General features: G+C 38.0%; 2 protein-coding genes across 7 annotated transcripts in view; one reads left to right on the top strand and one right to left on the bottom strand.

Moving 5' to 3' along the window:
* The window catches only part of NT5DC1 (5'-nucleotidase domain containing 1), a 125,226-nt gene extending 118,375 nt beyond the window's left edge, over positions 1 to 6,851 (top strand). For 2 of the 6 annotated variants that reach the window (XM_019741344.3, XM_019741343.3), the window contains exon 12: positions 4,205 to 6,851. In XM_019741344.3, coding sequence (XP_019596903.3) covers positions 4,205 to 4,320 — 116 coding nt within the window. In that variant the 3' untranslated portion in view covers positions 4,321 to 6,851. Of the gene's footprint in view, positions 1 to 535 lie in introns of all 6 variants that reach the window. The other 4 variants (XR_016020195.1, XR_012496720.2, XM_088795501.1 and 1 more) reach the window with 4 other exon arrangements.
* Positions 6,852 to 10,140: 3,289 nt separating this feature from the next.
* TSPYL4 (TSPY like 4) lies at positions 10,141 to 13,495 on the bottom strand. The gene has a single exon (XM_019741347.3). The coding sequence runs from the start codon at positions 13,394 to 13,396 to the stop codon at positions 12,155 to 12,157; it is 1,242 nt and encodes a 413-aa protein (XP_019596906.2). The 5' UTR covers positions 13,397 to 13,495; the 3' UTR covers positions 10,141 to 12,154.
* Between the last annotated feature and the right edge of the window lie 1,168 nt (positions 13,496 to 14,663).

Genomic DNA, 14,663 nt, shown 5'->3' with positions numbered 1-14,663 from the left:
CTAAACCTGAGTGACTACATTAAACGTAGGTGGCTAAATATCCTAATTAAAAGCCGGTGAAATAACAAAACCCAACTATGGGCTATTCATAAGAGACATCTCTGAAACATAAGGACACTGAAGTTTAAACATCAGAAGATGGAAAGAGATACCATGCTAACATTAACCAAAAGAAGGTTCGCGTTCGCTGTATTAATGTGAAACAAAGTGGACCTTAAGGGAAAAATCCATTAACATGAAAGAGAATCACTTCATAATAATAAGTTGTTTTCAGAAATATGTAATTGAAAGTCTGAGATATTCACCAGGGCCCCACTCCTCTCTCAAGTCAGAACTTAATCCCTCCCTGTTTTCTCAATATCAAGAAACTGCTGAAAAATCCACTCTGCTTTACAGAGGTGTATGCTTCTGCTTGCTTCTTAGTTTCCTGAAGTTCCCTTCAGAATTTGGAAAAGAGCTTGAAAAAACCAGCGGGGTCCGTTTCTCCACCTCTTCCTTTAAAGAGCATTCCTAACCCTTCTATTTTTCTTCACAGCCCTTCAAGACTGACAAAAGTTCTACCACTTTTCTGCGCCTAGTAACTGTCCCTGCCCCAAGCCACAATTCAAGTGCCTAAAGGAAAAAGCTGGGGCAGAATGTCAGCTCACATCTCTGCTTGTTACTCCTTCCCAGGAATTGTGTTTTCACGTCTTGGTTTCTTCTTCAGCTCTCCAGTGACTTCACTCTGATGTTTATATTTTATCCAGCTTTGCTAGCTGTCTGAGTTCCAATTTAGAAATGAAAATACTCAAGATTCTTCTTCCTTAAGCTGAGGATGATAATACCAGGCTTCATTTCCTCCCTCATAGGAGGGATGTGAGAGAAAATAAAGCAAGATAATTTATCTGAATTATTGGTAGTAGGATGATGATGATGACGATGACATCTAACCTAACATATGTAGGACCTTCCCAAAGGTCCATCCTCTATGGTAGTGTACAAATCTAGTGTATGAGTATATTCTATTCATTGAAATATCTCATTACCATTGGTTTCAAAAGAATGGTTTATTATTTTCATTCTGTTCCATGCTTACACACAGAAAATTAAAGAAAAATAACCTAAATATATGTCTTCCTTTTACAAATGACTTTCCTGTTAAAGAAATAGACCTTGTAACTTGGAGGAAGGTGCCAGCCCAGAATTAAATAACTAATATTTTTAATTTTTATATTTCACTCTTCCTTTCTTTCAAAGTGATCCACATTTATAGTGAGAGAGTAGGATAGTGTGATAATGGAAGTCACTGAATTATTCTAAGGGACCTGGATAAAAACTGTTCAATAGGCTATATTTGTTAAATAGTAAGAAAATCAAAGAAAAGTGAATCTCCACTATTGCAAGATTTAAATACTTCTCCAAAGAATTGGAAAATATCCCCTTCTTTATCTTCCGTGGTGATCACCTCTCCTTACAGAAGATAATATCAGTACCCTCCCATTTTCATTTTCCGAAGGCTTTCTTCCACAGACCCTGGAAAAGAACTTGGCAGGGCCTTTGTCTTCTAACTTCTCTCAGGAGAAGTATTAAATAAGTATTAAATAGTCAAACAAAGCTAAACAAGTACTGATTTTAAAAAAAACAACAACAAAAAACAAGTACAGTGTGTGGGGAAACAATGAGAGAGAACTGGTATATCATTTTCAGTTGTTGATTTTGATGACCAAGACACTTCCTTAAAAAGCAAGCTGTTAGTCAGTCGCTAAGTTAACACTCATTGCTATGATCACATTCTCTTAAAGTTACATCTCACACAACTTCAAACTGATTATTTCAGTAACATACAGAGGGTGCCAAAAAAATGCAAGAAACACATTTTAAGAAACGAAAACTGTGTTAAGATTGTACTACTCAATATATACCGATAACGAAAGATGAATATAAGTCACATTTGACTTCTGCAGTTATAAGAGGTGCGCAAAGTGGTTGCCATCCGGGTCCAGACACTTCTGATTATGGCGGACTACTACTGGAGCAACGTTGACCAAAGTAGCCACTTGTATACATTTTTTGGTACCCCTTGGTATTCAGTAAAATTGGATACTGCTGTGCAAGGTACCTCCACATTAAGAAAAATGGCTGGGGAAAAAAATAATGCAATGGCCATGGCTTTAGACATGTTGCAGATAGAATCGTTAGATAAATGTTACCCTACTAATATATTTTAAAAGTCCCAAGAGAGTTGTGTTCTGTGTTATTTTACATTGAACTTATTGTTTAAGAATATATTTCATTTTGTTTCACTTCATTTAATTGTTATATAATATGGTTGTTGTTACAGTGTATTTAGTACACAGCAGTTGATAGAACATTGTGGTAAACAAGAATTTGGTTCTTTGTGTATCTTTCTCTTTTGTTCCAAACAGTCATCACCCAGCAATGACTTTCCTATAAAAGAGAGGTAAATGCTTTCTTCTCGCTGAATCACCCATCTAGAGATCCTTGTTTTAACAGAACAGTCATATGATCTCAGTTTGGCTATTCCATACCAAGATTTCTTAATGGTTGTAGATATTTTCTGCTACCTGGGAGAAAGAATAAAATTTTTGTTTTAAATGAGATAGGTGAAAAACAAATCTGATATTCCCCCCTTTGCCTCTTAAAACCTTTTTGTATTCATGTAATGTTTCTTTATTCATGGATATCCTGTTAGACTTAGTTATCTCATTGACATTTAAATGCATAGAAGCCCTTTTTACAGATGTTTTAAAAGTTTGCACATATTAGCTATATACATTACAAAGGTGACTGGTTTATAAGCATTCTGATAACATAATCATTTTTAACCTTACAATAGGAGCTATAGAGAGACCTAAACATTTACTTTAGGAAATGTATAGGAAAGACAGAAAAAGATGGATAGCTCAACTGTTAGCCTGTATCATTTGGTGGCTTATTAGAAATCCAGGACCTCAGATATGTAATTTTAAAAATCCAGTTTTGTCAGTTACTTTCCAATGCCTTTTTTCTTTTTTTCAACTTTTATTTATTTAAGTGTGTTTTTCCAGGACCCATCAGCTCCAAGTCAAGTAGTCATTTGAATCTAGCTGTGGAGGGCGCAGCTCACAGTGGCCCATATGGGGATCGAAACGGCAACCTTGTTAAGAGCACCACACTCGTAACCAACTGAGCTAACCGGCCTCCCCTTCCAATGCCTTTTAATGCACGGTTCAAAATACAATCCAGCTGACTGAGCAGTGAAGACCTATGAAATTTACTAATACTGAATTTTTTTTGTTTACAGTAATCTTAGCTTTCTCTGGCATCAGAAAGGGAGTGTTCCTTCTTCCCAATCTCTAGCACTAGTTTTCTCCTCATAAGAATTAACTTCTTGAGCCTTCTAGCATTTAATATAAAGTATAATTTTTATGCTGGTGTCATTCGCAGAATACTCAGTACTACTAAGTGATGTTTTACTTGTGAATTTGTGAAATAAGGATTACTGCCCAGTATCTATCTGCATGTGTAATGACTATCATAACATGACATATATCATAATGTTTTAATTGTAATATTTCTGGCAATGTTTCCTTGAAGAGATCTGAGAAAAGATCTGAAGACTAGCTTTTGAGAGACTTATATGAAGATGTCACAGTGTCCCACCATCAATAAAGTATGATTTTATGTGCTTTTTCCTGATTTCCCTGTGGCTGTGTGTGTGTAATGTTTATCATATGGAGAAATTTGCCACATTGTACATATTAGAATCCTTATTTAGCTGGCCATTAAAAGATTATTTTTAGTAACTTTCTTATTACTAAGGGCTATGAAGATTATTAGTTCTCATTTACCAATTACATGATCCTCTTGAGTAAGGAGAGATTTATAAATTTAAAAAAAAAAATCAGAGTCCTATTTTACATGTTAACTTTTGTATGTGGAGTGTATTAACATTAAACTCACTAGTTTGAACTCTGAAGATGATTTACAATATCTCTAAATGTAAGTTGAGTTTAATATTATTCTAAATTTTATAGGGAAAGGCATCTACACTCTGTATCCTAAGTACAACCTATCCAGGTGACAAAAGAAATACTAAAATCATGAAACTCTAATTAAAGTTTTATTATCAGTGACTATCAAATTTTGGTGCTTATATTTATGAAAGGCCTTGTGAGATCTGCAAAATAATCAAACTGTTTTTGTTTTTGTTTTTTTCCCCCAGAATTACCCCTGGACTACAAGTTTACAAGATTCTCTCCAAACAATTCAAAAACAGCTGGCTACTATCCAAACCCTCCAGTGGTTTTATCAAATGATGAAACACTGACAAACAAATAACTTTTCTTTACTGAAAAATGAAGTGAAGAACCACATATGCAGCAAATATACTGTAAAAATTGTTAATTTAAAACTGTAAAATGCTTTATAGGAACAAATTCTTAATGAAAATTGACCAAGAAATTGATAATGTTTTTCCATAGGTCACCTTTCTATATAGATCATCTTGGTGCCCAACAACTCTCATTGTATTAAAAATCTCAGTGTCTTAGACCTAAAAAGAACCAAACCTTATTAATATTTTCTATACCAATAATTCTGAGATTAGAATTCACCTGGGGAGATATACACACACACACATATTTACGCCTGTGCCTAGACCAGTGGATCTCAGAAAGTGTAGACCCAAACCACTAGCATAGCATCACCTGAGAACTTGATAGAAATGCATTTTTGCAGGCCCCACCCCAGACCTACAGAGTGAGAAATTCTGGAAAGGGGACCCCGGAATCTGTGCTTAATGATAGTGCTTCGCACTGACTGGACCATAACCTCCAGAGACTGGTTGAATTGGTCTGGGGATATAGGTGAGCGCTGACATCTTTTATATCCCCCGGAAAATGTAGCCAGAATTGAGAACAACTGATCTACACCAGCTTTTTCAATTTATACCGAAGAACACTGAGTCCAGTGAGATTAAATGATTTTTCCAGTCTATTAGGCTTTATGCTATTCTTGTATTTTCAAAACAAGGAAATAAAAGAGACATGATTTCTTCTAAGACAACACAACCAATATGGGATAGAGATGATACCAGAAGCTAACCAACTATTTCAACCTCCAATGTTACCCATTAAGATTCCTCCTCCTCCCTAAGAATGTTAAAGGCTATTTAATTCATTTTCATTCAATTTAAAACGTGTATTCTCAATGTACAAAATTGGTTCTTGGGGTGAAAAAAGATACTACATAATGCAATGGATTATAGGCCTTCCAAAGCTAAACATTACCCAATAAAATCTTACTCCTTAGTATTAATTTTTCCCATTATGAGAAATATAATTTAAAGTAAAATTTATTAATTAAATTTGAGTTAAATTTTTCTCCTTAGGATGGGGGGGTGATAATGAAATAAAAAAGGGTAAGAAAAAACTGCTTTAAGAGCTTTTATAGGTGTACTACAATCCAGGACGACTGTGTTCTATGTTCTATTTATAGTCATATTAGTAGCTATTGGTTGCAAAATGTTTGGAGCTAGATAATGTTTACAATATAAATCCTGTCTCCTCTTTATGTTATCATTTCACTCTGTTCATCATGGACTTTACCAGGAAATACACTGGTCACTATCATTATTTTACCTGGACTATAGCAGAGAACTTAACTAGCATATTGATGCATGCAATAAAAAAATAGATATTTTGTTAAAATTTTAAATGCTCAAATAATCCCAAATATGTTGTGGGAACAGGTATCTCAGGGTAGGTAAACAGTTACTGAAGTTACTTCCTCAAAGTCAGTAGCTTTCTTTGATAATTACTAATAAGTATAAGGTAAAGTATTTGGAATTGATTTCCAAATCTCATTGGAATATAATAAGTACACATCAAACTTAAGGCTAAATGATAGATGCTGTCTCATGTATACTTTCAATACACATTTGATTTCTTTTAAAAATAGTTATTTTTCCTTACACGTTTATTTTGTAAATGGCAAAGAATACATATTTAAATACTTAGAACTGCTACTATTAATATGAAAAATAAGAACCCCAAAATAAGAAGTTAATTGCACTTTTCTGGCCATGGAGGAGTGAAAAAAATTCACTCAAATCAGAAGTTCTAGTCCTACTTTTACCAGTACCTCCCTAAAGAATCTGAACAAGTTACCACCTAATTTGACCTCTCCCATCTTGTCAAAGGAGGTTAGAGTTTATTTCCAAGTTTCCTTCCACCTTTTTAACAGAGATAGTGCTAATAATGTTGTTTTTCTGTTGGACTGTAATTAGACTTTCACATTTTTATCTCATTATTTTTAAAAAGTGCCAGTGTTTCTAATTGGACATGAAGAGTAATAATAATCATCCAAAAATGGCACTATAAAAATTAAAAAGAGACTATTAGAGAAAAAAAGATTTATGTTCGTTAATAACGTCATGAATAAGAAAACAGGAAAATTGTACAAATAGGCAGGCTTACGTTTAATATTAGCAGACAGTCAAACATTCATCATCTAAAAGATACCTAAGAGTAACTGGCAAGGGAGCGGAGATTTTCTTTGTTGGCCACTATTGATCTCATCAGCAGAGGAAAGATCTGAAGGCCACAGTGGTCAAACGGTGTGTCAGAATTTGGAATTTAGAATATTGAGGTAGTGGAAACTTCAATTGAACCATGAATTACAATCTGAAAGCATCTACTTCTGAGTTTCTTAAACTCTAAATCGAAATCAAGTATTATTTCACCACCAACATTCAGATCCAACAATTATATATGTGATATATATAGTACATGTGTATGTATATGTGTACGAATACTTTTAGTGACCATGTCTGAAAAATAAATGATTTTATATAAAAAATAAGCATAAAATGGAATGTCAAATTGTCTGGATGTAACAACTGAGTGAATGTTAGAGTCACATGGCTAGTTGTTTTTTTTTTTTTTTAAATGTGATGTCACAGTACCCCTTACCTCTTCTCAGGCTCTTAATAACAAGGTTATCATAAGAGGTGGCTTCCAGATGAGTGCAACACTGGGATATAGTCGAGAATTAACTCACCCACTATGGTCCAGTTGCTGCCCTTGAAAATCCTTGGGTATGGTGCAGTCCATATATGGTGAATTCAGAAAGGTGAATTCTTGTTGTCTCTAGAATCATCAGAAATCATGGTAAAAATTTAATAGTAACGAGTGCTGATTCCTCATGAGGCTACTTCATGTACCTAATCTTATTTACTCCCTACTGCAACCATATGTAAAGTATATAATTATTAAAATTTTATAGTGGAAATTGAAATTCACAGAGGTTACATAATATGCTTGTTCAAATTTGCAGTTACTAAGGAACAGAGTTTGTACATGAGCCCAAGTTTGACACCAAAATTCATACTCAGCTAATTGATACATAAAGTCTTCAAATATTAGATCTAGATTGGGGCAAATTTTCAGTCTAAAACCACACTTCAATTTAATAATCACACCATGCTAGGACAAGTGAGGGATTAGAAGTGAAGACACAGACTCTGTCCTAAAGGAACTCAACATTATATAAAAATATTAACTGTCTATAACATTGAAATTACCTGGAAAAGTAAAATAGAGAACCAAGAATCACAGGACTACAACGTACAATGCCTGCTTTTCTTGGAAGCCACATATGCTAAAATCAATAAGCAGGTCTATTCTTTCTTCATATTCAGGTTCAAATGTTCATCTTGAATACTTAGCACATTCCCCTCTCTGCTGCAAACAATGGAGAAGGAATAACGAAAACTGGTTCAGGTAAACTTAGTGGAAGACGGGGTATCTGGGCCTACAGAGAAGTTGGGCCATTACTTAAAATGACAACAGCACGGATTGCTTGACAATCAGGTTCTTGGACCAGGCTTCTGTTCTCAAACTCATTGTTAAAAAATACAATTTTACTTTCTTGGTACTTAGGCCTTGGTACTTTCTTGGTAAAGACCAAAGCTTAACAAAATTTAGTAAGTTAGAGTGCCTCTTTAAAAAGTGCCTGTTAAAAGCAATCACCATGTTGAATTAAAAAATATTCATTCTCTAAATTTGAGATATCAACACTTCTTTACAGTTCTTAGGACCTAAATTTCCCAAGTATAATGTATTTAAATTCCTTTTGGTGCATTTACTCCCATTGATGAAAGGTTTCATTCACTTATGCGGCAAACATCAAGATGACATGTAAATTCAGGAATGTTTTAATAATGTGCATTGATTTTTTTTTAAAGTACCCTTTCCAAAAACCACTCATGAATGGGTTAAAAATAACCCATTCATCTGAGTTAATAACCCATTCATCTGAGGCCTAAATATGCACATAAATAGGGGGGTTTTTTACGCCAAATTTAGTAGTCATCTGTGATATAATGCAAGGTACCGTAGCTTGAAATCAGAAAATGTAAGTCTGTGTGACTTGCATCTTAGGCAATTTCAACTTTCTAAGCCTGTTTCTACAATCATTTAAATGGAGATAAAAAATTATGTCAGGATTATGAAGTAATATGGGAACACGTGGAAGTGCCTGACATATCTCAGATCTCTTGAGAGCCTCAAGCCAGGGAAAGTGTATCTGAAGCAGTCAGATATCCAAGGTGCAAATTGTGACTCCATGGAGCAGGGAACTCAAGAATACAGGTAATTTTTTGGGTTTGTTTTTATGATGAAAACTGATTTAAGGAAATGAATCAACTGGAGATAAAGCAGAAGCAGGAGTAACAGGGAGGAGAGATGAGGGCCTGATTACTGAGGCCATTACTCTGACCTTGCGGAAGGTCAAAGAAGCCTTTTGTGGGTGTCTGGCTTGAGCTGAATGCCCAGAAATTGTAACATTGTCACATAGGGACCAGAGAAATCATGAAATGCGTCACAACTATTGTCAGGGCAATATGGCCTGAGCAGACCAAAATAATAACGCACTTCTTTGGTGACCAGAGGATGAGAGAACCTCGTAACTGGTTTGGAGGTCTGCATAAAGAATAATTTGTGTTTAAAATTAAGGAAAAGAAAGCAATGCAAAGAAATGAAACGGGCCTATAGGAGTGAACCAATTGGTTAGTAAGTACAACCTAGAGAATGCCTAATTGAGACTAATTTTATTAGACTAAACAAATCTCAACAAATGAGTGGCACCAGCCTGACAAATGAATTCTACTGATGAGACTGAATCTGATAATAAACCAAGGGCAACAAAATGACATTTTCTGATTATAGCCAGAATAGGATGAAAGGTGATGCTTGAAACAGGTGGTTGAAGATGCAGCAATCACTGAAGTGGAAAAGTAAAGTGTTCTTAAGGGGAATTTAGGATTAAGATGCTATAGAACTTGCAAAAGAAAACTTAGCTCTCTAAGTTTTCAGCACATAGAACTTGTGAGAAAGAATTGCACCAAGAGTCAACAAGTCTGTTTAACTGTAGATTTAATTAACAGTCTAATTCAAATCATTAATTTTGAGCCATTTGTCAAATTTTTGTTTAGATGGCTAAAAATACTTGAGTCATTCACTTTCACAGATCTTGCAGCACCCATAGCCCTCCCTACTACGGAGAAGTCAGAAGTATTTATCTCCCAAACCTTCAGGTAATAAATGATGAACAGCAAAACATTCGTGGTAACTGAAGTTGTGATGTCTGTTATTTGTTTCTAGATATATTTCAGGCATAGTTTTTTGTTCTTTCTCTTTAAAGCATCACTCTTGTATGAAAAGAATTTAAGTAGCACTTACAGAATACACAACGGTTAATTCTTTCAAAAGTCTTATCTTAAGCTCATTAAATGAGATCAAGGAGAGGATACGATTAACAGAAGTATAGTAAACACGGATGCTGCATGGAGAAGTTTTCAATGAAAACAGTTAAGTGACAAATCAACATATGATGCTTCAATTACCACCAAAAACTGCACTGATTGTAGAGGAAAAATTGTGTTCATGTGTATGCAGCTGCAATGGGCTTATTTATCATTTTCCAAGCCAAAAAAAAAAAGAAAACTTAGGTTTGGTGGCTGTTGTCCTTTTTTTTGGTTTGCTTTTACCTTCAGGATGATGCATACATACCATTTGTTAACTAATGATTTCTCAGCCTTTTATTAGCCTAGACAACACAGAACTTGATTAATTGTTATTTTTCAGTGAAAACAAGAAATACAGCAGAGTGACAGATTTTATTTTTTCTTCGAGCACATAGAAGACAAAAGTACTAACAATCCTTGTTTAGTTTGACAGAGCAATTCTAAAGTACTTACACAGGTTAGGAACATAAATTACCAACTACCACATTACTACTAAGGCAAGAAATATCAAGTATGACAGAGTTATGTTTTTCTTCTTGAGATTATGTTCACAAGACAGCGACAATTTGCAAAGTTTCAGACTCTTCAAAGATCACATTATTTAAATCATATTTCTAAGAACAGAGCTACATATGAAGAGACCAGAACAAGCTGATATATTATTAAAGTCTTCATACTGCACAGGAAGCAAGTTTGATATTTTTTAACACATTCTCAATTACAAGCAAAAAAGCAGGACTATAAATGTCAATTTTGCCAGCAAGCAAAAATGAAGGAATTAACAGGATTTTATTCACAGTGAAACAAGGAGCATATACCATTAATTTTCCACATACAAGGTCATTCCTAGAATAAGAGAAAACATCTAGACTTGGATTTTTGTGTATAAAAATCTGGTGAATTCAAGGATATAGGAAAAATTGGAGGAAATCTCTCCTCCAAGCATCCTCTTTAAACATTAACTACTTTGATTCTCTCGCCTCTCCTGGGAAGGGCACTGGGGCCTCCCCTCACCCCTGACCCTGCAGGTATCCTCTTCCCTGACTGCCTTTCCAAACACGCTCCACAGCAGGCTCATTTCTGTATCTGCGCTTTCAGTTTCTCCAGCTAGAGTACCCTCCGCACTGCTTTGTATCTAGACCTCCCAAGCCCTCGGGGAACTTAAGGCAGTGCCTTCAAAACTAAAGGAGAAAGAAGGGGGGATGTCATCACTACCACCAAACCCCTCCATGAGACAGCCCTGACAGCTGTCCCACCTTTCGTTTCTGAGCAGTAACTGCTTATGAGAGAGGAAGGGAGCAGGATAGGCGCAGTAGGGAGAGGGAAACGAAGGCAAGGAGACTAGGGAAGGAGGGAGAGGAAGACACACCAAAAATACATCTTCCTCGGTGCCCCTGGGTGGTTTATTGTCTAGGACTCAGAAAGGCTAACTGTTGGAAGGGACCCCCATTCCAGCCTTGCTTTGGGCACTGTCACAAATGACTGCCCAACCATCCCAACAGCCAATTGGGTTTCTGGGTAACCATTTGGGAAGGGAGTAGTTCCTGTGTGCTGCCTGGGGGCTTAAGTCCAAGGATAGTTCCTGAGGAGGGAGGCCATGGTGACTGTGCAAAACTCAACCAAAAAGCTGAGAATAGGTGTGGGTGGCCACAGCACAGGCTTTCATACTCACCAGTACCTGGTCACGATGTAGAGTGACCAAAGGCATTAAGGAGATCAACATGATAACAGAACACATCTCAACTGTTACTTCATTCATGCCTAGTAGCCACCCATCAGCCACCTGCTTATTCTGTCAAATAACCAGCAGGCTGGATGGCACAGGAAAGCGGCTGGGAACCAGTTAGTGGTAGCTTGGAATGTCCAGTTTGGGTTGATGGCTGGCATCATCTGTATCAGCTTCATGTTACAGTGGTGACACTCAGAGAGCTCATAGAGTACAGAGTATAAGGAGCAGAGCCAGCATTGTTATGAAGCCCAGGTAGTTATTTGCAAAGATATATATTAAGCTTCCTTGTGGTAAACACTCAAAAAAACTGGGAAAAGACCATAGTCACAGAGAATGCCCAAAGCATGCAAAGGAAGTCAGTGCAGATCTATGGCATCATGTGCTTGGCATAGAAGCAGTGGGAGGCCGTGCACTTGGAACACGTAACACTTTGCAGAACAGCACCAAGACCCAGAGGAAAAAGAGCATAGGCATATAAGCAACAATCTTGACACTGATTGAAGATTTAGAAGAACCAAAGAACAAAATAATCCAGTGTGAAGATAAAGCAGATGGAAAACTGCATGCTGTTGGCTAAGCACAGAATCCACGAGGAGGTGGTAAGGAAACTTGTGCAGGAGCTTCTCACAGATCAGGAGTTAGCCAGACTGGAACCTGAAGGACCTAGGGCTCGCCACTGGCTGCCTTGCTGGGTCTCGAATTCCTCTGCGGGGCCCTTCACCCATCAGGTAATATTGAAGGGGGTTGGGCCACAGTTCTGCTTTGATAATCTCAGCAATCCTGTCGAATTCTAGGAGGCTGTGGTCTGAGAACCAGTTGAAGAAACTGGGGATAGTGTTCCCTTCCCGGTTCCTGTGGATATGGGCCTGGGGGTCTTGACCCCGGTGCCAGCGGACTGGAGTGGAAAGAGACACCACCCGGCCAGAGGATCTGCGCTCATATTCCTTGACGAGCCCCTCATTTCGGAAGTAGGGGTTGCTCTGAAAGAGGAACCTGAATTTGCAGCCTGCTCTAGGGTGTTTCAGCTCCTCAACTTCCAAGTTGATCATGTACCTCATCATGTCTTCATCTAGGCCACTGATCATAGGTGACAGCTGGGGATGGTTCCGAAAAGCAGTGACCCAGAAACCTGGGATATTCTGGATAATGAAACTTCTGCGCTGCATATGGAGCCTTCGCATCCGGCCAAACTTGCGCTCCAGTTGAAGGAAAGCCCTGTCTGCCTGGGCATTTACGTTTGACAGCTCCTGATCGATAGCCTCTAGCGAGTCCCTGCAGTTACTGATCTTCGGGCCCCGGGCGCGTGTCTCCTCTTTCACTCCTCCCACCGCCTTTTTCTCCGTCTGTATCACCTTTTCTTCCACCCCCACCTCTGCTACTCCCCCCTTTTCCGCTGTCGCTGAGATGGCGCACTTTTTTGACGTCAATTCCTTGGCCTTTGCCCCAGACAGCATCAGAGACCCCAACTGCCCTGCGCCACAGCCTTCTAGAGCTTTCTCTCCAGCAGAGCCGCTTGGCTCTCTACGCTGACAGCCATTTTCCGGACTATTGTCTGTAGCCACCGAGGCGGAAGCAGAGGCTGCTTCCAGGCCCTCCGTAGGTGGCGGAGCCTCTTTCTGGCCCATTTTAGTCGTTGCACGGCTGCGACTCGCAGCAACTCGAATGCGGAGCACAGGGCCACAGCCCCAGTGGGCCCGAGATGCGCCTCCCTCCGCGGCAGTCTCCAAACTGCCCTCACCTGTGTCCGCCATCACCTGTGTCGCCTCGGTTTCCTCGCTCTCACGCTGGTTCAGGCCCGAATGTCCTGGAGCATGCTCAGGAGTAGCAAGGCCGCAGGTTTTAGCGACAGGAACCTTGTGGTCCCCATCCTTGCCGCTCATTTTGGTAGAAGTCAGACGGGCAGGATGAGACTGCGATCCTTGTCCTCAGTAGAAGCCGTGCTCCGCCCCTCGCACCACCCTTCTTTTCCTCCCTGGGAGGATGCTGCCATGGCGACCGGTGACGTCAGGACAGCAGAGCCTTAATATGGGGCGAGAACTGCGCCTTGTGATTAAGCTCGTCAGTCAAGAGTATTCCTTTGTCTTTGTGTTACGAAATGTTTTGAATTTCGTCAGTCTGGAAAAGGCTTGGTTTGCGTACTTGGATGCAGACCAAACTCAAGCATGTGAAAATTGTGTTAATGTGGATTTCTAACACTGAATTTCTAAGGCACCTCAGCTATTGTTAAAATATTTGTTTAAAAGGTGAGAAAGGTTAATTGTTTATTTAAACTCAGCTCAGTGGGCTTCTCATGTACAGTAAAGTGGATTCAGCAATTCACAGGCCTTCCTTAATGTACAGATTCATGGCTATTACCAAAAATTGAGATGAACAGAGTTTGTTTTTTAAGAAAAGTGAAGTATTGCTGTGTCAAGTGCGATCATTTAAAAATCAGGAGGAACTGAAAGGGAAACTTCTCTCATCCTAACAAGATATATAATAAAAGATCGTTTCAATTTTTCTTACAGATTTTAAAGTTTATATACTTTGGCAAACACCTACAAAGCAACTGGACAATATTTCCTCTTCACTTTTAACTAATGTAAGTGAAAAATTGTATTTTCCTTACTTAGAGGTGACACACAGGAGCAAGTGTGCAAATTTAGTCTTTAAGCATTATAGAAGAAATGTAATCTCAGGGGGTTTTAATTTCTAAAGTTATGCCTTTTATATGTTGCTTATCCTCAGGTTATAATCTTCATCTTAAAAACGTTCCTGCTTCATAATGCCCGTGGGCATGACACCAGCAAATATTTGCCAAAATTTGCTCCTGTGATAAGCCCTGAAGCTATTGTCTTAATTAAGATATTTTAATATCAAAATATTTACTTAAAAAGTAAGAAAAAGTTACTGTCTATTCAAGTCAGTTAGCTCATATAGTTCATTAGATAGTGAAGTCAGTACTATCTGCTGTTTTTTTAGCTTGTTGGAGTGTGAAAATACTGGTGTTTATCCTTTTAAAAAATGCAGGAAGGAAGGAAAACTAAGTTTGCATATTTTTAATGTCTTAAGTTTATACTAGAAAATTATTGTGATTGTAACTGTGTAATGTAAACTCCACTACAGAGCACCCCAGATTGTGATCACTTTCAAATAAGGGCTCAGAAG

Source organism: Rhinolophus sinicus, chromosome 2 (assembly GCF_057876585.1).
Source record: "Rhinolophus sinicus isolate RSI-liver-muscle chromosome 2, RSI-T2T, whole genome shotgun sequence".
Taxonomy (NCBI): domain Eukaryota; kingdom Metazoa; phylum Chordata; class Mammalia; order Chiroptera; family Rhinolophidae; genus Rhinolophus; species Rhinolophus sinicus.
Note: the sequence above shows the minus strand (reverse complement) of the source record. Positions and strands in the feature narration are given on the sequence as shown.

Bases quoted from the DNA above. Each gene is read 5' to 3' on its own strand.
- TSPYL4 (XM_019741347.3), bottom strand. From the start codon at position 13,396: ATGAGCGGCAAGGATGGGGACCACAAGGTTCCTGTCGCTAAAACCTGC.